The sequence below is a fragment of the Symphalangus syndactylus genome, chromosome 8 (genome assembly GCF_028878055.3).
Source record: "Symphalangus syndactylus isolate Jambi chromosome 8, NHGRI_mSymSyn1-v2.1_pri, whole genome shotgun sequence".
Taxonomy (NCBI): domain Eukaryota; kingdom Metazoa; phylum Chordata; class Mammalia; order Primates; family Hylobatidae; genus Symphalangus; species Symphalangus syndactylus.
In genome coordinates, this window is record NC_072430.2 from 81,905,663 (window position 1) to 81,927,862 (window position 22,200).

Here is a 22,200-nt window from a genome sequence, read left to right on the forward strand (position 1 = left end):
AGTGAAAACACACTATTTAAGTTTGTTAAGTAAAAGAGACCAAACACAAATGGTCACATATTATATAATTCCATTTATAAGAAATGTCCAAAATAGACAAATCCATCGAGGCAGAAAGTAGATTAGCAGTTGCTAGGGCCTGGGAGGAGGGAAGAGAGGGGAGTGGCTGCTAATGGGTAGAGTTTCTTTTTTGGGGTGATGAAAATGTTCTGGAAGCAGACAGTGGTATGGTTGAACAGCCTTGTGAATATACTAAAAACCACTGAATTGAACACCTTAAAATGTTGATTTTGTGGTATATGAATTACATTTCAAGAAAGAAAAACTTAAAGATAAGAATAATTAGCATAAAGATGATAATTATGCTGCCAAGTAAGAATAATAAAAATTGTTTTGGATAGATGAATAAATCAAGTGATACTTATTGAGTAGCGCATCAAGTGCTGTGGCCATGGAGATGCCCCATTCACATCTCCCTTTAGGAGAACCTCATCAGGATGTATAGCTGATTGACACCTCCATCTCCATGCCTCTGGGTCCAAGCCTCCCCTGGAGCTGTTCCCCGTCAATGACTGAGCGTGATGAGGGCAGGAACTGGGTCACTCCCATGGAAGCATGATTTCTCCAACTGGCAAATTCTGCTCGGGACTTCCCATTGGCCAGGCAGTGATTTTTTCCAAACCACACTGTGACCAAAGACTCTTTATATTCACTCCTTACTTGTCTCTCTTCTTCCACAGAGCACTGTGGTCAAATGCTCTCCCCATCTACTGCTGATCCTGCTCTCTTTAGCTTTCACATTTGTTTCTCCTGAAAAACCTTTTGCTCATCTAATATTGGCATATGTTCTTTGGAGAGCAGAAGTGACTCATAAATGTATGTCTAAGAAGGAATACAGTACAAGACTTGAGGAATGTAGCTGAAAGGCCTTGGTAGGACTGAATGTGTCTGCATGTGTCTCTGGGATTCCAGGGATATATTGTATTCACTTGTACTAAATAGATGTGTAAAAGACTTACACAAACAAACTACTCTCCAAGGTGCCTAATTCGAAGGATAATATGTATTTGAGTGAAGAAGTTCTTGAAATGCTTGGGAAATACCAGTTTCTTACAATTATGGTATTTCATAATAACCAATATAGGTACTGATTGAGGCCACAAACACTGCATGGGCAAATCAGACAAGGCCTGTAAGTCTAAAGCAGTGTTTTTCACACTGTGGGTCACTGCAAAGTGTAAATCATGAAATCAATTTTGTGGGTCATAACAGCAGATGTTTTAGTTTTGTTTTTCTTTCCTTAAAAGGATAAGAATATAGATGCATAGTAAAGGTAAGTATAGTTTCATAAAATATTTGTCTTAGATATGTGTGTGTATACTTGTGTGTACATTTATATACACTACCTAGGTTTGGATATTTTTGTCATGGATTGCATTAGAAAAGGTTTGAAAGTCATGATCTAAGGGATACACAATAAAGTTGGCACAGTCAGAATTTACATAAAGACTTTCAGTAACATTCTTTAAAGTAGGAACAGAATTTCTGATTCCCAAAAGCGTCACCAGGGTTGCATGCTTTTGAGTGACAATGTCCAAGTGGAGTGAGTCACACAAAACCTTCTGGTGCATGGAGGTGCTCCTCCAGGCCCAGAATCATATTCACAATCTGATTAGGTACTGGAGATCACCTCATGTAACCCAGGTACATCTCAGAGTTATAAAATGTTCAATATGGGCTGGGTGCGGTGGCTCATGCGTGTAATCCCAGCACTTTAGGAGGCCAAGGCGGGCAGATCACGAGGTCAAGAGATTGAGATCATCCTGGCCAAAATGGTGAAACCCCATCTCTACTAAAAATACAAAAATTAGCTGGGTGTGGTGGCGGGCCTGTAGTCCTAGCTACTCGGCAGGCTGAGGCAGGAGAATCACTTAAACTCAGGAGGCAGAGGTTGCAGTGAGCCGAGATCACCTCACTGCACTCCAGCCTGGGCAACAGAGCGAGACTCCGTCTCAAAAAAAAAAAAAAAATTGCAATATGATTGCAGGGTACAATCAAAGTACACTCAGGAATAAACAAAATCCTCACTCATCATACTTGGTCTCTCCAGGCTAATACAGTCTATTCCAAGTTTATTCCTGAATGTATCATTGCTGCTGGACAAAGACAAAAGATGGTAACCCAGACATCTCTGGGAGTCTTGCTAAGAGATCCTTGGACTAACTATAGAGCTCATCCAGTGGTTTGTCTCACTAGAGCTACGTCTCGTGGAAGTCAATTCTCCTTAAAAGAATGATAGGATGTGGGCCATGGTGGCTGGAAATCTAAAGGAAGAGTCACAGAGAAGTCAGGAATGGTTGCAAACCATTGCTAGAAGGGGTAATCTGTTTTGCAAAACTAGATTCCACACAGATGTGTAAAGGAAAAGAAAATAAAAGTCAATAGGGCATTGAAACAGAAGATTCACTCTTCTAACCTAAAAAATGCAATGCAGAAAACTAATGTTGAGAAAAGTCACAGGGCTGTCTAATCTTAAAATTTAAAGAAACTCTAAACTCTCTTAGGTGCTTCTCAAAGTTATACGTACTCTCTGGGGGAAATGTAGATGAGCTAAGGGGTGGAAAAGCCACAGGAAAAACAAAGCGGTTCTAGGGTCATATTATGTCACTGAATCTATGAGAGCATCGATTGTAAGATGGACTGTTGTCAGCCCACTAAAAGAAAAAAATGCTATGAGGCAATGCATTATCACTTAAAATATTTTAATCTTATTTTAAAAGATATTTCAGATTCGATATAAATTCTATCATATACCATTCTTGAAGGAAAATGTAAAACTATACAAGTTGATTATACACAAGGGAAAGTAAAGGGTGTCACTCTTCTGAATCAATTCTCAATTCAGAGTCATCAGTGTTCACAGATCTTATCCTCTAAGCCACCAGGATATTAATGATGCAGCATGTATCTTTAAAAGTGCTCTGCTATCATCTCCAGAAATTTCTTCCAAGCTGCTGACACTCTCTTGTAAGTTTTGATGCCGTCACTTATTGAACTTAGTAGAAGATGCCATTGGAGGGTTTTTAGATAAAACCAAACTCATATTCCTTCCTAAAGTGATCTTTCCTTGGTTTGTTGGCTGCAATTTTAAGGGTTGCTAATGTCCAGTCTTGCCACTAGAAATTTTTTCACTGTGCAGATACATGTCTAAAAATGCACCAACAGCTAACATCACTTTGAAGGTTAAGTAAGACTCCTGGCCATCTTTCCACATGGCTGTACACCACTCATTCATCAGCTCACCTGTCATTCATCTCTATGTGTGTGTATGTGCATGCATGCATGAATGCACACACATAAGACAACAGCATTGAGTTCAATCTCATTTTCATATGAGAATGGGTTCAAACTCACACACTAAAATTGCATTCATTTCCCATTTCTGCATAACAAATTACTATACATATAGCAGCTTAAAACACCTATTTATTATCTCAGAGGGCTGGAAGTCACAAGTTCATCATGACGTGCTGGATTTGCTGCTCAGGATCTTACAAGACCAAAACCAAGGAATTGACAGAGCTGTATTCCTTTCTGAAGGCTCTGGGGAAGAATGGAGCTCATTCAGGTTGTTGGCAGAATTCAACTCCCTGCAATTGTATGACTGAGGTCCAGGTTTCCTTGACATTTGGCCCCGTCTATATTTAAACCAGCAACATTTGTTGAATCCTGCTCGTGCATAACATGTCTCCGACTTTTCCCTTCTGTTGCGCCTCTTCAGCTTCCTTTTGTGTCCTCAACTGGGAGAAAGCTCTGTTTTAAGGGTTCACGTGATTACATCAGACTCACCTAGATAATCCAGAATAATCTTCCTATTTTAACATCAATTGATTAGTAATCTTAATTATCTCTGTAATCTCTTTGGCTTGTAATGTAAAGTGAATATATGACAAGTGGTGAGGATCTTGGGGGCCAACATTCTGCCTCCCACACTTAGTTTGATATTGTTCAAAATGAAATATGGTGACAAGTTTTGACCACCTGACATCATGCATGACATCACATTGAAATGCTGTACATTTTGTCATCTATGTTCTCAGTGTTAATTGTTTTAGCACTCTTGGCACTGGCAGGTATGTCAAAGGACACTGAGGTTTTCTCAGCATTTCCTATTTGACTAAATTCCTAGTTTTTCCTAAATGAATTACATGTCACTGGATGTTAAGCAGTTTCCAATCAATTGAAAGTTTCTGACAAATTGATGTTCCACACCTTAATAACAGTCCTGCATCATGCATGAGTTTAATTATATCAGCCTCTTCTTGTTTTGAAATTTCTTTCACTTATTATGAGAGCTTTGGCAATTTCTCCTGCCTTCAGTTGCATAACTTGACATGTGTTAGCTGACCCGTGTAGATGTATTTCAGTAACCAAATATAGCACCACTTCATCTTCTTGGGAGTTTCTTCCTTCATTGTTGCTTTGAAAGAACATATAGAAATGGGACCAGTTTTCCAAAAACAAATATTTTCATCACTAATATCAAATTTACACTCCACTTCTTATTTCTATGTTTTTCTGCAAAACAATAACTTTTCATTTCAATGCCAGACCATACTGTAATCTCATTGGACACACATATTAACCAGCATTTAAGTCCAATCTATGTAGTACTGACAACGTACAATACACAATTGAAGAGATAACACAAACAGCTCTGACCAAGTTTGTACATGCACAGGCAATAGCTGTATCACCAACTGTCACTAAGACATCACTGGTAGTAAGATACCATCCTGACTTTCAACATGTTAAGTGTGAGAAAAAGTGCCTTAAAATCATTGAGCAACTACTATGTGCCAGGCATTGTGCTCTTTCAGCAATTCTACTGAATTTTCCTGGTAATCTACTTGCAAGTAATAAACGTAATGGCTGAGAAGATTAGTGCCAGCGCCAGGCTAACTGGGTTTCAAATATTGCCTCTGTAACTTACTGTGTTACCTTGGACATATTTCTTAATTCTTATCTGTAATATAGGAAAAAATGGGATAATTCATGTACAGTACTTAGCACATAGTAAAACTCAAAAATAGTGTCATGTTGTTTCTGTTGTTTTTAACTGAGCTTAAGACCTGGCTCCTTTTCTTCCCATATGTTCATGAAGCAAATACCTGTATTCTCCCAGTTGGTGAAAAGGTATTCATTCTGGAAATAGAATCTCTTTTAGTTCTAATTCCTTATTGTTCTAAAATATACCAGATTATCTCATCCTGCCTTGAGTGTACTGGTTCACTAAAGGACAGGAACCATCAATACTCATGACCAGGGAACTTGGAGAAAATACGGTGTTTAAAAATGGAAAAACGTCCACATAAAAGGTTTAACATTCAGGCTACTCAACACTCTGTCCTCCACTTTTTCTTTTGTGCATCCCTCTCCCTACATGCACTTGGATCTCTGTGGGTTAACATCTAAAAAAAGTTTTAGGAATTAAAAGGTCTGTAAAAAATGGGGTACACTCGGGGCTGTTTAGGGGCTAGGCAACAGACTATGACACCTGGGAGAGAAAGTGAGCCTTCTTCCCATTTCTGCACAAATTACCCAGCCTTCCCCAGGTTCGTGAAGGTCACCAGTGCACCTAAGGTAGTGCTGGGGAGCTGTGGCACAGCACTGGTGAGGAGTGCAGTTATGCCCGTGGGAATTCCGGAGTGGGCAAGGAAGCCCACATCATAGGACGCTGCTCTGTCATGGCCAGAGGGAGAGGATTTATGAGTGGTCACTTGGAAGAAATGATGAGTCAGTAATAAATTATTATTATTATTATTATTATTATTATTAAAATCTTAGGCTTGGCATGGTGGCTCACGTCAGCATTTTTGGGAGGCCAAAGCAGGAAGATCCCTTGAGGCCAGGAATTTGAGACCAGCCTGGGCAACACAGTGAGACCCCTGTCTCTACAAAATAATTTAAAAATTAGCCAGGTGTGGTGGCATGCACTTGTAGTGCTAGCTAATTGGGAGGTTGAGATGGGAGGACTGCTTAAGCCCAGGAGTTCAAGGATTACAGTGAACTATGATTGCACCACTGCACTCTTGCCTGGGCAACAGAGTGAGACCCTGTCTCTAAAAAAAGAAATCTTAGAAACTCCAGGAATACTTCAAGAATGGCTTTTACAAGGGACTAGGGTTCTTATGCTACACTACATAGGAGAAATGGTTAAGCAGCCAAATATATAAATTATAATATTAATGTGACTGTGTTTATTTAAAGCCATAGTCTGGAGGCCTGGTGAAATCTGGTTATGTTTGTATTATATTTTTAACCCACTCCCACCACTGTTCATTGCCCTTGAGATCCTTGAGGACAGAGACAGCTTTTAATTTTTAAAAAATCTCTGTAGCCCTATCACCTAGCAGAGGACTCAGCACAGAGTAGGTACTCAATATATGACTGTTGAAGGAAGGAATAACTGCCTCCAAGGAATAAATTTAGAATAAACAGATAGAAGTTATAGGAATATAATTCAACATAAAATGCCTAACTACTAGAACCCCTTATAAATGCAAGAAGTCCATCATGACATAGTGAGAATCCTGTCACTAGAGGTGTTGCCAATGATACCCTGGAAGAGGAGCACACTTCATGGAGGGAGATGGATCAAGTCATTTCCAGCTCTTGAACTGACTGGTACTCATTGCATAGAGACCAACAGGACACTAGCTATGACAAAGCTGTGAAAGACACTAAGCAGAAGTGATGAGTCAGCAAAACTGGTTTTTATTTAAAAATGGCTTCAAGGACTATCTATAAAAATCAGCAAGCCTCAAACCAGGGTTCATCAGAATTGAAGTAGTACCCTGAAACATTGTTACGAGGAGCCATAGAAATTGTCTTCTAAAAACTACACTATTATAACTCTGACTGATGTTCAGAGGACTAAAGTATCTAATAGACATCATCTATAGTGAAGATGTTAAATGATGAAAGGTTAAAGGAAAGATCAGACTGTGAGATCAAGCTGTGATTTTTAGACTCATAGGCCATTTCGATGTCCCTTCCGTGTCACTGGTGAAGTAAATTCTGGAGTCACTTGTCTTGGTTCCTTTAACTTCCAATAAATAACTGAAGGAACTCAGATCTACATGAGGAGAATTACTGGACAATGATGGAAAGGTCTTCTGAGATAAATGAACATTCTACATTAATTTAAAAGCCATAAATAGAATGATGAATAGGACTATCTCATAATGTCAAAGTTCAAAGGCACTTTTCAAATGTCTCTTTAAAGAAAACCTGACCTTTCTTTCTGTCTTTTATTATCAGAAAGTTTGCCAAGAGCAGTCTAGGTCTTGGGTCATTTCATTTTGACATGGAAGTTCTCTCAGGATTAAAAATAATAAAAAAAGAAGTATTTAACTCTGAAGTGACCATGAGAACATGTTCAGCAGTATAAAAAATAACAATATTGAAGCATTAGGACTTCAAAGGTTGTGTTTTAATAACTACATAAAGCTTTCCCCTCTCATATATGGGAGATATAATTTATATGAGGTCATGAATAGCTAAAGGTATCAGCATGAATAGATATTTTTCTATTGTATTTCATGCTGTTTTATAACATTCTATTTAGGAAAATTGCTGAGTATACTACTAGTAACTTTCTATGCTAAATATCTTGGTTAGGTATAGATTAGCTGGCATTAAATATAGATGTGAACATAAATACATTTTTATGAATATAAAACCTCTTACCAAAGACCTCTTTTTCCCATTTCAATTTCCATTTTAAGGTATTATTAACAGTCAGTAAAATTCACCCTTTTTAAGGTAGATTTCTCCAAGTTTTGACAAATACAGTCATATAATCACCACTGCAAGCAAGATACAGCGTGGTTCCATCACAACCCTCTACCCCTTTGAAGTCAACCCCTCTCTCCATCTCCTGTCCCTGGAAATGAACTGATTTACTTTCTCTTCCTATAATTTTGACGTTTTAAGAATGTCCTGTAAATGGAGTTATATAGTATGTAGCAAAGGCCCCTTTTAAACTTCATGCACTTGATAAAAAGTAATTTACTTTTTATTTTTATTTACTGGTTTCTATTTCCTGAATTTAAAGGCAATAATAGATATAAAAATCAAATTACTTTTGAGTATTACATCTTGAAATAGGTAATTACCCAGAGGGCCTTTAGAACATACAGACCTTTAGGACTTCACTTCTGAAGTACTGAATCAGAATCTCTCAGTGTGTGTTCTGAGAATTCAGTTTCTACTAAATTTTCTAAGCCTGATTCTGATTGACCCATTAGATTTCGGAATATTAATCTGACAGGTATTCACTAGATGAGATCAACAACCAGATTTTAAATGATGTGTGGCTATGGAATCAAAGTTCAAAGGTTGCGAGAGTCTTATCCAGGTGACCTTGTCCTTGGTGGCTACCACTTACTGGTTGCAGGGCCTCAAAAAAGTTACTTAAACTTGATGAACCTTGGTTTTCTTCTTTATAACATGGGGAGAATGCCTACTTCAAAAGATTGTTTGGGGGATTAAATGCTTATAAATCATTTAGCATACTACATGGAACACATAACAGTCAAATAATGGAGGTTGCTCATATTTTAGTATCAATATCATCATCATTGTCCTCATCATCATACTGCCCTGAGTGCTTTACGATTCTTTCTCCATGTCTGCATTTTGGTAATTTCACTCTTTTTTAACCCTTCCTCTAGAGGCAACTAAAGAGAATTTTTGTAGCAACACAGCTATTATTCAAGGCAGTAAAAAGATAAGAGAAATTCACTGATTGCTTGCAATCTTCACTTCTACCCTGTTATAGCCTCAAAGATGCCAATGAGAACAAGAAGTGAATTACTGGAAACTCTCTCAGTCTTTTTTCCAAGGGGATATTATTGGCCAAGTATGGACAAACAGGAGGGAGGAAGAGAAACAAGGAGCAAAAATCAAGCAAAAAATTAGGCTGTCTGTACAGCTAAGATATATCTAAAATTTTACTTTTTTTATTGGAAGATTTAGTCAAACGTGATGTGAAAAGAAACTGAAACTGTTGGCCTAACGAAAACAGTTTGGCTCCAGTACTATTCCATATTAACTTCCCTAAATAACTTGGATTCAAAGTTCAGGAGTCAGCAGAATATCTTAAGATTTATTTCAAAACATTACAAGGCGGCTGGGCACAGTGGTTCACACCTGTAATGCCAGCACTTTGGGAGGCCAAGACGGGCAGATCACTTGAGGTCAGGAGTTTGAGACCAGCCTGGCCATCATGGTGGAACCCTGTCTCTACTAAAAATACAAAAATTAGCCAGGTGTGGTGGCACGCCCCAGTAATCCCAGCTACTCAGGTGGCTGAGGCAGGAGAATTGCTTGAACCTGGGAGGCAGAGGCTGCAGTGAGCCAGGACTGCACCGCTGCACTCTAGCCTGGGCAACAGAGCGAGACTCCACGTTAAAAAACAAAACAAACAAACAAACAAACAAAAATTTACAAGATTTAGGGAAAAGAGAAATAAAGCTAAAGGCAACATTTTAATCCTATTACAAGTACTAAAATTTGGCCCTAAAAACTGATTGCAAGCTAGATGTATATGCATTTATTTATGTATTTATTTATTTATTCATTTTTATTTTATTTTTTAGAGGCAGAGTCTCGCTCTGTTGCCCAGGCTGGAGTGCAGTGGCACAATCTCGGCTCACTGCAAGCTCCGCCCCCCGGGTTCACTCCATTCTCCTGCCTCAGCCTCCCAAGTAGTTGGGACCACAGGCGCCCGCCACTATGCCTGGCTAATTTTTTTTTTTTTGTATTTTTTAGTAGAGACAGGGTTTCACTGTGTTAGCCAGGATGGTCTCGATCTCCTGACCTTGTGATTCGCCCGCCTCAGCCTCCCAAAGTGCTGGGATTATAGGCATGAGCCACCGTGCCCAGCCGTATATGCAATTATTTTTAAGATATAGTTTTAATTTAAGCCCTGAAATACAGAAGAGTCACGATATTTGGTTGTACTTGCTAATATAAAGAACTACTATCTTCTAAGAATTAGGCAATGCTGCTAACACCAAGGACAAAAGAACATCAAAAGACACATGAACCCCACAAGCCCTACCTGTTCTCAGCATCAGCACTGCACTTTGGGGACATCAATTCAAAGGATTTGGTAAATTTCACCACCTGTCGCATAGAAAGATAATAAATCCAGATCAATTAAAGCTTTATTGCAGTTTAAAATAATGTAATAAACATTTTCATCTTTATAATGATTATAATACTTGGAGATTAAAGAGAGATTTTTAAGTGGAGAAATCCCGAGAGAGTAGAAGAGGAGAATCCCATCCTACATCTTGTATCTTACTTCTTACAAAGCGTACATTGTCAAAGTTTCAATACATTTCACTAAACATGTACATATTTTTACAATTAGGTGTACAATGAGCTATGGAGGTCAGGTAAAGGAAAATCTCATTTGAATACTTAAAAAGAAAACTGTTCTTTTAACAACCCAATCAACAGCAATAGAGACCCAAGTAGGGACAGAACACCCCTCAAAGAAGATGCCCTCTGTCAACCCCAGGCTCCTGGAGTTAGCTCATCATTAAGCTTGGCTCATCATTGTTCTCAGGTGAGCTTTGTGTTACCACCACCTAAAGGGTAAAGAAGAGGAAGCCACCTTATTCAACAATCATTCTTGTGTGGACGCTTCCTCTCTCACCTCTCCAGTGAAACTAGCATACCAGTGTGAGAACTGACCAAGGTTTATGTTGAGGGGGAATTTATGGGAACAGAAAATGTCAATGTAGTTTTTCTTATTATTAGCTAATATTGAGTTTACACCGTAAACCAGGCCCTACAGCAGAAGCTTTTTTGATTATTTCTTTATTATAAATCTAAAGTAGAGAATTTTATACTCAGTCTATAGATGAGGAAACTAACCCCCAATTTTTAAAAAGACGTACTCAGTTTCACACAATTAAATAAGGCAACTGGCATGAAAGGAATTCTCTCTGATGCTAGAGTGCTAGTTCTTTCAACACTACAAATGTTGAGTGAGAAAGGCACTATTTCTGGCCCTTGTAGGGGCGGACGGAAACCTTTCCTTCTACCCTCTGAAGGTTTGCTGAAATAAACTGACAATAGACAGATTAACAGGAGAACAAGCATACAAATTTACTAATGTGCAAAAGCACAGAAGCCATATAAAATATGAGACTCAAAGGAGGGCCAGATGGTTGAAGCTTAAATAGCATCCTCTTTATAGGGGAGATGGGTGGGGGATGTAGGCAATTTTGAGGGGTAGAAAAAAATTTCAAAGGAATTAAATGAGCCCAAAGAACAGACAATGACCAGGGACAAAGTTTCTCTGAGCTCTCTGGAGGAGGTAGCAGGACGGTAAGGGGTGGAACTTCACTGTGAACAAAGGTTATCTTTTTTTTTTTTTTGGACAGGTTCTCACTCTGTCACACAGGCTGGAGTGCAGTGGCCCGATCTCGGCTCATTGCAGCCTCCGCCTCCTGGGTTCGAGTGATTCTCCCACCTCAGCCTCCCAAGTTGCTGGGATTACAGGGGCGTGTTATCACACCCAGCTAATTTTTGCATTTTTAGTAGAGACAGGGTTTCACCATGTTGACCAGGCTAGTCTTGAATTCCTCACCCCAGATGAGCCACCAGCCTTGGCTTCCCAAAGTGCTGGGATTACAGGTATGAGCCACCGCACCTGGCCAAAGGTTATCTTATTATGCAGATAAAGTCTCCCGGGTAATCTCTCAGAGTGCCCTCAGAAGAATAGATGGAAAGTCTTTCTGGGCATGGGGACATTCCTCAGTCTTCCTTCCTGTGATATGCGAATAATATTCTCTGGTTAATACAATTTCAGGGAGGGGATGGAAAAGAGTTCCATCTTGTACTTGTGAGGAGGAACAAGAAAAGGTTAGAAAGTTCTTGGCTCTGAGGGGACTCAGTTCTAAGGCCTTTTAATTTCCTTTAGATCAACATGCTCAGTATGCCAAGGCACCATGCTTTGAAGTATCCTTTTCTGAGCCCCAATACCCTCTTCTGACAAGATATACCACATGATAGAAAAACAAGCCCCTATAGTGAAAAGAGTCCATCTGAATGTCATAGAATGCTTCCAAGGTTGACATTTAGATTTTCCTTAGCCATATGCAGTCATGCTTCAAAGGCCTTTTAAATTAACCACTTACAAGGAATTGATGGGCACCTGAGAAAATGATTTGGAAACTAGGAATAGATTAAATATTAAAACAGCTTTATCAGTGAGGTAATGAACTCAAGCTAGGCAAATGCAACATTAGGGAAAAAATAGAAAAGAAAGGCTTATCACAAAGAAAATAGTGTGTGACTAAATGAATGTAGGGCAATGACAATCGCTCGACTGCAAGGAAATGCCCTTGACAACTATAGAACATATTTCATTTCATATTGTAATATGAATTAAGCCTCTACAGAATCACTCATTGTGGCAGATTTTATTTTCCAAAGATGGTCACAACAATATCTCCTATCCCATATTCTTCTCTTCCATGTAACCCTGCCACTTTCCTACCAAGTGGTAGGATCTACGTCCTCTCTCCTTAAATCCGGTGGGCTTCTGAAAGCTTCAACAAATAGAGCATATGGAAGAGATGCTACATGCCTTCCAAGGTTGTTGTAAAACGCAACACAGCTTCTGCCTTGCCTGATGAAATATGTGTGCTTGGAACCCTCGGTCACCATGCAAGAAGTGCAACTACCCTGAGGCCACTATGCTGAAAGGGAGCCAAACCACATAGAGAGGTCATTTTCCTGCAAATGAGGGATTTTGCACACATTATAAACAATCCTTTACGTATGTATCAATGCTTACAACATCCCAGAAGGTAGATTTATCCTCATTTTATTGACAGCAAATTAAGGCTTAGGGGGTTAAGTGGTTTGATGGGAGCCATGCAAGCAGGAAATTGCAGAGCTGAGATTTGAACCATGTTCTGATTCCACAGCTCCAGTGATCCCACTTCTCACTGCTTTAATAAGCAAGAGGAAGTGTTATTGCAGCAGCAAATTATTTGGACATGACTCCTTCAAAACCAGAATAAACTCTACTTTTATTTACTAATTCTACAAATATTTATTGAGTACCTCCTATATGCCCAAATTTGAGTAAACACAGACTAAAAAGTAACTTGAAGTAAAACACTTGGCTTGGTATAAGATTAATCAAATTATCGATAAACTGTTAATTGTTTCTGCATTTGAAAATTAAGCAGGACTTTTTTTAATTCCTGATCTGATAAATGAGATTAAATTCTCCAATATTACTAAGAATGCTTCATTTGGCCTACTTCTTACTATTGATTAGAATAATTTACAGTGTGGTAAGAGTAGATGTTAATTTCTGTAAATCTGATAGCAATACAAATAAATTTTATCCAAGTAAAGATGCAAATGATTTCTGTGCAGGAGAAAAGAAAAGCTCAATAGTTACAACTGTATTGACTGGTAGTAACCATTTTAAAAAGCTAATCTAGCAATCTTATGCTGGCATTCTTTCAGTGCCTGTTTTAGAACCAACTTTGCCACCCTGCAGTTTCTCTTTTTAATGAGTTAAACAAATCTTTGATACACGCTTGCTTTAGATTTCTGCAAGAGTTAAGTTTTTAACTTTTTGAAAATTATCTTTCAATACAACAAATATGTACTGTCTTCTGTGTCAAGCAGTGTAGTATACAATGGAATTACAAATGTGAAAGTAAAAGAAAATAAAATCTCTGCAGTTATGGAGCTTGCTTTATGGTAGGGAGCTTAATTTGCCCTGGCTCCTCAAAACTAGTGCTCCCTGGAAAAAATAAGTGCACTTCTGGTTTTACACCTTAAGAAAACAATGAGAAATGTCCAGAGAATGAGAGAAAATAAAGATCTTTTAAAAATATTTTTTCCATCAGAGGAATAGCAACTGAGGGATATAAGAAATGGAATAGGAAATAATAGGAAATAATGGCGTTTTAAAGCCATAGAACCTATAGATCTACAGAGAATGGATAAGATATATACATGTCTCTTAATGAAATGACAAGATGTTTGAACTCTTGTAAAAGAAATTGGAAAAACTACTAAAAAGAAAAAACACTTCTTTCTAAATTTTTTTTTTTTTTTTTTTTTTTTTTGAGATGGAGTCTCGCTCTGTCTCCCAGGCTGGAGTGCAGTGGTGCAATCTCGGCTCACTGCAAGCTCCGCCTCCCGGGTTCACGCCATTCTCCTGCCTCAGCCTCTCTGAGTAGCTGGGACTACAGGCACCCGCCACAACGCCCGGCTAATTTTTTGTATTTTTAGTAGAGACGGGGTTTCACCGTGGTCTCGATCTCCTGACCTCGTGATCCGCCCGCCTGGGCCTCCCAAAGTGCTGGGATTACAGGCGTGAGCCACTGCACCCGGCCTCTAAATGTTAAAACATCTTACTCCAACATAAATTACAAGCTGAAAAGAAAAACAGGGACAAAACTTTTATTTGTTTTGTTTTCTAAATTCATTTTTAATGTATAAGGGGAAAGTTAAGGACTATGTATCATTCAACTTCAGCATTCCATAGAATGCATTAGCTGTGTCCTCCAGTAAAATGGCTTATAGTGCCATGATCAAAGTCAGACACTGTATTCATGAACCACGATTGACCTTGTATGTAGGAAAGAACTGAACCTTCCCTAAAGAGTGGTCTGGCCTTTGTCCTTGGCTCCTGAGAGGTAATCTCTAAACCCTTGGAATGCCTGATTAATGTGCAAAGAGTAACGGTGTGATTTAGAATGGGGGCTTTGAGCCACACCAACAATATGATTTGGGTGGGAGCTTTGGGACACATGGTATCAGTTGACCACTGGAGGGAGTCAGAGGTCAGCCGCATGGGCAGGCTAACCCCATTTTTGTGATCAAGCCCCAATAAAGACTATAGACACTAAGGCTCAGGCCCTGGTTGGCAAAATTTCATGCATCTTGTCACACATGATAGCCAGGAGACATTGACACTATCCATGACTCCATAAGCAGAGTCCACATGTGTGGAATTTTCCTAGACTCTGCCCCATGCTAATGTTAATCTGTATGATTTCCTGCAGTAAACTGTAACTGTGAGTGTAACAGCTTTCACTGAGTTCTTTGAGCCCTTCTAGCAAATTATTGAAACTGGGCATGGTCTTGGGAACTCCAAAACTCATAAATGGTGTCAGGAGTGAGGGAAGTATTGTAGACTATGTTCCCTAACTTTACACTTATATCATAATTCTTAGGTTCCTGTGTCTTTAGAAGAAAAACGAAGATACTAATCTTCACTAGTGTCTTTAGAAGAAAAATGAAGATACTGATGTTTACTGATCTTTGGTTAAATATTGATTATCCAGTGTCTATAAAGTACTGGATAGTATAGGGAGATACCAAAGAAATAATAAATAAGGTCTCTAACCTTTTAAGACTTAACATTTGTGATGGTTAATTGGTATGTGTCAACTTGACTGAGCTAAGGGGTGCCCAGATAGCTGGCAAAGCATTATTTCTGGGTGGTCTGTGAAGTGTTTCTGGAAGAGATTAGCATTCAAATCAATAAAATGAGTAAAGAAGATTGTCCTGAGCAATGTGGGTGGGCATTGTCCAATCCACTGAGGGCTCAGATAGAAAGGAAGAGGAAGGGCAAATGTGCTCTCTTTGTTTGAGCTAGGACATCCATTTTTCCCCTGTCCTCAGACACTGGGACTCCTGATTCTCTGGTCTTTGAACTCAGACTGAATTACATCACCAGCTTTCCTGGTTCTCTAGCTTGCAGACAGTAGACTGTGGGTCTTCTTAGCTTCCATAATTATGTGAACCAACTCCTAGAATAAATCTCTTTATCTCTATCTATTATCTATCCATCTATCTATCTATCTAGTCTCCTATTGGTTCTTTTTCTCAGGAGAACCACAACTACTGCAACATTTTAAAGAAGAAAAATTTAAAGTGCAAGGTGAGTTGACCTCTGAGGTTAGATTCACAGCCAAACTCACCCTGAGTCATCAGATTATTTGGCAAGGCAATATACACGTGGCATCAGTCCATGACGAGGGCAGCAAGATGAACAGTTGAGAAGTAACATAATTCTGGAGATGTAAACTCATCTGCCAGCCTCTCGGTCCTCAAAGGCAGGAGTGGGCAAAGGATGGCCCATGGGCCATATCTGGCCTACCACCTGTTTTTATTAATAAAGTTTCATTGTAACAAAGCCATACTCATTAATTTAAGTATTATCTGTGCTTGCTTTCTACCATAACAGTAGAGTGAATAGTTGCAATTGAGATCGTATAGGCCAAAAAGCCTAAAATATTTAGTAGACAGACCCTTATTTTTAAAAGTTTGCCAACTTCTCTGGTGTACAGCCATTTCTAGGCCAGATCAGTTATTTTCGCTAAATTGTTAATGGCTAATGATAGGTTAATGTATTCATATTCCCATGTAATATAGCTATATTCAGAAGGAGGATTCTTGGAGTCATAATCTTTTAATTTGAAACAATACTGCAATGATAGAAATTTTAGGCACCAGGGTAAGTGGTAAGAGATCTACTTGAGGATATATCCCCAGTTGGCAGGGGACAGTTCCACTCCAATTAAGCCTGTTGTCCAGGGACAATTATTAACACTGCCCACTTTCATGCTCACAAGTGTCTTTGAATAGCAAATTCTAGGCAGGCAGGCCATTGGCTGCTCCTCAAAGCATCAGACAACTTATACTTTAAAAAAGAATTGAAAATATAATGCATTCAAATAGAAAATTGTTTATAGTCAGATACTTGGGTTAAAAAATAAAACAGTAAAAACAGCTTAAATATTTGGACATAATTTAATGGGATGTATAGAATGACACTGCAGAAATTATGACCAATACCAAATAGGTGAAGGCATAAGTAAAATAGAATAGAATTTATGCTTTATTCCTGACTTGGATCAATTATATAATTCTTAGTTTTATTAATTTTAAAAGTTTACTATCTAAATCCAACTTTGATTTTATTATACATTTACTAAATGAACATGGATTAAATAAATTAATATACACACACTAAGTAAAACAGATAATTTTTTTTTTTAAGGGTCAAAATTTTATTTTATTTTTTAGTTTTTTTTATTTTATTTTTTTAATTTTTAGACAGCATCTTACTCTGTCACCCAGGGTGGAGTGTGGTGGCATGATCTCAGCTCACTGCAACCTCCACCTCCCCGGTTCAAGTGATTCTCATGCCTCAGCCTCTGGAATAGCTGGGATTACAGGCACAAGTCACATGGTTATGAGTATTTTTTTCTATTTTAGCCACTCAAATAGATATATAATGACATTTCATTGTGACTTAATTTTTTATTCAGTAATAGCTAATGGTATTTGACATCTTTTAGCGTGTTATTGGCCATCTCTCTTTAGTGAAATGTCCTTTTATATCTTCTTATCATTTGCCCATTTTCTAATTGGATTATTTGTTTTTCTACTGCATATTTTCTCCCCATCTGTATCTGTTGTTTCCTTATTCTTATAGGGACATAAGGGATATAAAAGATGTCAAATGCCATGACCTATTACAGAATAAAATTTTTATTATTATTATTGTTATACTTTAAGTTTTAGGGTACATGTGCACAATGTGCAGGTTTGTTACATATGTATCCATGTGCCATGTTTGTGTGCTGCACCCATTAACTCATCATTTAGCATTAGTAAAAAAGAGAATCTTATAAGGGAAATATCAGAAGTGGTTTCTAGATCAATGATACTAAACAACTGGTTTCAAGCTCCCTTTACTGCTGATCAGCCCTGATTATTGCACCCTGGGGAAGGGAGTGTACCTGCCAAGTGAAGTAAACAAAACATCTCCCTGCTTGTTCTTTCGAAAAGCTCCATGGACAGAAGTTTTTTGATTTGGATATTTATCAAGTGCTAGTTGGTCTGGCTTCTCTCTGTTCTTTTAATTTAAAAACAAGTTAAAAAAATAAAATCTATGCTCAAATAGATATTCCTGGCACCAAAATAAAAATTATTTACTAAGTAATCATGATTTTTGTTTTCTAATTTTCTGAATCTCTATTTTTCTATAAGAGGACTACTCAAAATGGCAAAATAATGAATTAAATAGGCCAAGTGTGGTGGCTCACACCTGTAATGCCAGCACTTTGGGAAGTCAAGGTGGATAGATAACTGAGATCAGGAGTTCGAGACCAGCATGACCAACATGGTGAAACCCCATCTCTACTAAAAATACAAAAATTAGCCTCGCATGGTGGCACGCACCTGTAATCCCAGCTACTCAGCAGGCTGAGGCAGGAGAATCGCTTGAATCTGGGAAGTGGAGGCTGCAGTGAGCCGAGATGCGCCACTGCACTCCAGCCTAAGTGACAGAGCAAGACTCTGTCTCAAAAAAAAAGAAAGAAAGAAAAAGAATGACTCAAACAATCATCTCTTACTATGCTTCTTAATAAATCTCTCACTTATGCCAATTTACTCTAATCATTTATTCATGCAGTCAGCATTTATCAAATACTTAGTGCACCAAGCACTGCTATAGGCTCTGTAAACACCAAGGGGCACAAGTCATATCCTATCCTTGAGAAACTCACAACACAGTAGAGAGGAGGAAACAGTTCACAAATGTTTCACCACAATGTATGTCCAAAATGCTACCAGTGCACAGAGGAAGGTGTTAAGGAAGTCTTCATGTGAACTGTGTGACAAGCAGGAATCCTCTAGGCTGACAAGTGGGGGAAGTTTCCCAGGCTGAGGGAACAAATGAATTCGTTCTGGGAGAAAATAGAGAACTCTCAAAAGAGCTTAACTGAACATAATTCAATAAAGGGGCAAGCTATAAAAGTGTGGGTAGGGTGAAAAGAACCCAATAAGGAATCATGAGGCACCCAGGGACAGGCAACTTTGGAAAGCAGTTAACACTCCTAGATCTGAGGTTGCACAAGAGGGAGGGAGGGGAGAAGGGAAGGGTGATTTTGAGATCCTGGAGGTGATTTTGATATCCACGTGAAGAGAAGCCATGGAAAGATCTAGCCACCCCTAGAACTGATAAAGAAGGAATAAGGAAAATAACTACACCCAATGTCTTTCACTCCTCTGGCCCTTAAATCTTCTGCTCATACTTTCTATTTGTCAAACCCAACTGGCAGCCAGAGGACAAGAGAGCCCAAGTGGTGTGGTAAGCAAAGATCAGCCCTCAAGTGCACTGAGGTGAAGACGAAAAGATCAACCATAGGTAGTTGGGGAGTGGAGAGGTTCCAGAGAGTAGCAGTTAAGAGTTGACAATGTTGAACTTTACCTGAGCTCTGTGCTCCCCCAAAATAGTAATGATAAAGAAATCTCCCTACCACTGTTCCAGAATTGGCTATCCTCAACAGACCACTCTGCCCTAGCACATTTCAAAATAAGACATTTCTCCATCCTTCCTCATGACTCCTGTAAGGCTCATGAATGATGTAGGTAACTCCCTTGTCTATACGTTTCTGTGAAACCCCAAGTGCTTTTCTTTTTCTTTGAGATATTCACCATTAATGAGAATTCTCCCTATTGCAATAGCCAGATGAAATGATCTTCATTGTCTGGGCATTTTGTCTTTCACTGGGAGTATTTGCACAAAGATATGTATCTTTTGTGCTAATAGGCTAATATTCGCTAATAGGCTAGTATATGCTTAGGCTCCCATGGGGAGGTGGGGTAGAGGTGAAGAAAAGGATAGAGCAAGGCTGAGGACCAAAAAGGAGAACTGCAAGTTAAGTTAGAAGCAGAAGTGATGGGCCTTGAATGTTGGGTAGTGTGAGCTTTATTATACAAGCAATAGACAATTACCAATGTTTTGAATCATAGGAGAGGCCAGTGCATGTTTAAAAAGAAGCAGTAATTGATTGAAAAGAAGAGTGCCCTGTTTGCAAGCAAGAAATGAGTCAGGAGAAAAATGTCCTAGCAAGAAATCAGTAAAGACAGTGAAGAAAGTGGTAGAAAGAGTGAGAAGGAAGGGCTAGAAATGATGTTCCAAGGTAGAAGCAACAGATCATAGACACAAGTGAATGTAGAATAGTGAGAATGACTTAGAAACTACTCTATGGTTTTTAGCTTGAGTTACTTACTAAATGGTGATGATTCTATTGGCTAAATAGGAAATATCAGAGGTGGAGAAGATTTGGGATGGGATGTATTGGAGATGGACAGTGGGGTTAGGGGTTCAGTAGTTGGAGATTATATATATATGCATATGTATGTTTATTTAACATATAAATGATTAATGATGTGAGTTGATTTACTATATTGAGATACAGTTATTAATAAAATGAGTTAATATGTATGAACAAGTAATATGATACATTAATGATGTGAGAGTGTATGTGTGTGTGTATATATATATATATATATAGTAGTATATATGCACATTTTTTCAGTTAATATAATTGGCCATCTTTGTCCATGGGTTCTGCATCCACAACCAAATGCAGGTCGAAAATACAGCATTCAGGGCAATGTGAAACCTGCAGATACAGAAGGCTGACTTTTCATATCTGTGGGTTCTGCAGGGCTGACTGCGGGACTTGAGTGTGCATAGATTTTGGTATCCGTGCGCTGTCCTGGAAGCAATACCCCACAGATACTGAGGGATGACTGTGTATATAACAATAATAGTTTGGGTAATCATCAGAGGATTTTTTTTAATACTCTCCACTTTGCATACCAGAAAAACACTTGGAGCAAAAATCAAACTGAATTTAAGTGGGCTTCTTTATAGGGAGAAGGAAAATCAAAGAAGGAAAGGTAGGGAAATGGAAAGTAAGTGATATAGAAAGGAAAGGCTGAGGCAATTTTTACAATTCACTTGAGAAGGAGGGCACTGAATTACGGACTGCCCCAGAACAATTGGAGGATGCTCGCCCCATCTCTTCCCCTTGAGTGTAGGATTCAGGAAGACCATCTAGTTCACTGGCTTAATTGTAGGTATATTTACGTAAGGACCAAGGAGCTAAGGAGGATATAAGAAAACAAGTGTGCCTAGCTAGCTTATGCTTCACAGTTTTGTAAAGAAACTCCAGATACTAGCCAGGTATTTATAAGCTTAGTTAGAAAGTACTTCATAGAGTTCTTAACAATGAAATAGCTGCCAGCCATCAGGATGATACATGAGAAGAGAACACTTGTAAAAACTAGGACTTGAGACAGTGCCTTAGGACATAAGATTAAAATGTCTACATTCACTTTCCTTGACTACACACAAAAATAAATAGAAATAATAGTAAATGCATGAGCTGGAAAGAACTAAGCAGTGATAGGAATTGCTTAGACAAGTTCATAGGATGGAATAACAGTAAGCAGGGAATATTCAGTTCAAGGAGCTAAATAGTTCCTAATGTTAACAGCAGCAGCCAGCTATGCAGCAATCTTTCTTTCTTCCCAGTCTAATGGAAAATGCCATTGACAAAATTACTTAAAATCAATGGACTGAAACACTTAAGAGAAGCAAAAGGGGGCAAAATATTAATTTTGTCAGGAGAAGGGGCTAGAACGGCATTCCTCATTTCTATTTTTGGCATCCATTCAGTAAACCGAACAGTTTACACCCGAGTGCCTAGCTTAAAGACCATGAATGCAGTTTCTAACACAGAGTTAAGATCTTGGTGAATCAAAGCTTCTACAACCAGAATTAATTTTTTCTCCCTTATTCCCTTCAAATATAAAGGCCATAAAATATAAATTTGCAATAAGCAGTTTTTTTTAAATATTAGAATCACAAAATACAAATAGAACTTTTATTTTCAGGAATTATTCTAACAAAATAGAAATAAAACTTATTTTTGGAGGGAGAAACTTTTATTTCCCTGAAATGATACTGTTTGGTTTTCTAATTATAAAAGTAGTATACAGAATGCCAGTAGAGATGGTGCTATAAGTTCATGCTTTTACACATCTGATCTCTTCCAAAAACAGAGCAAAGACTGATAAAACAGAGGAAATCAGAAAGACATTTAGAGATTGAAAGGAAGAGAGAAGAAAAGGAGAGGGGTAGGGAGGAGAAGGGAAAGGAGGGAAAAGATCTCTAAAGTCACAAGCCTGAAGACATGTAGGCCTGCTGAACTCCAAGTCCAGAAACAGGCTGGCAATGATGGTCGGAATTTCAGCTCCTGCTGGGGCGTGGGG

General features: G+C 38.5%; 1 protein-coding gene across 2 annotated transcripts in view; it reads right to left on the reverse strand.

Moving 5' to 3' along the window:
• The window catches only part of PDE11A (phosphodiesterase 11A), a 443,979-nt gene that overhangs the window by 226,356 nt on the left and 195,423 nt on the right, over window positions 1-22,200 (reverse strand). For both annotated transcript variants that reach the window (XM_055289828.2, XM_063644786.1), the window contains exon 5: window positions 10,130-10,194. In XM_055289828.2, the coding sequence (XP_055145803.1) occupies window positions 10,130-10,194 (65 nt within the window). The remainder of the gene's footprint in view (window positions 1-10,129; window positions 10,195-22,200) is intronic.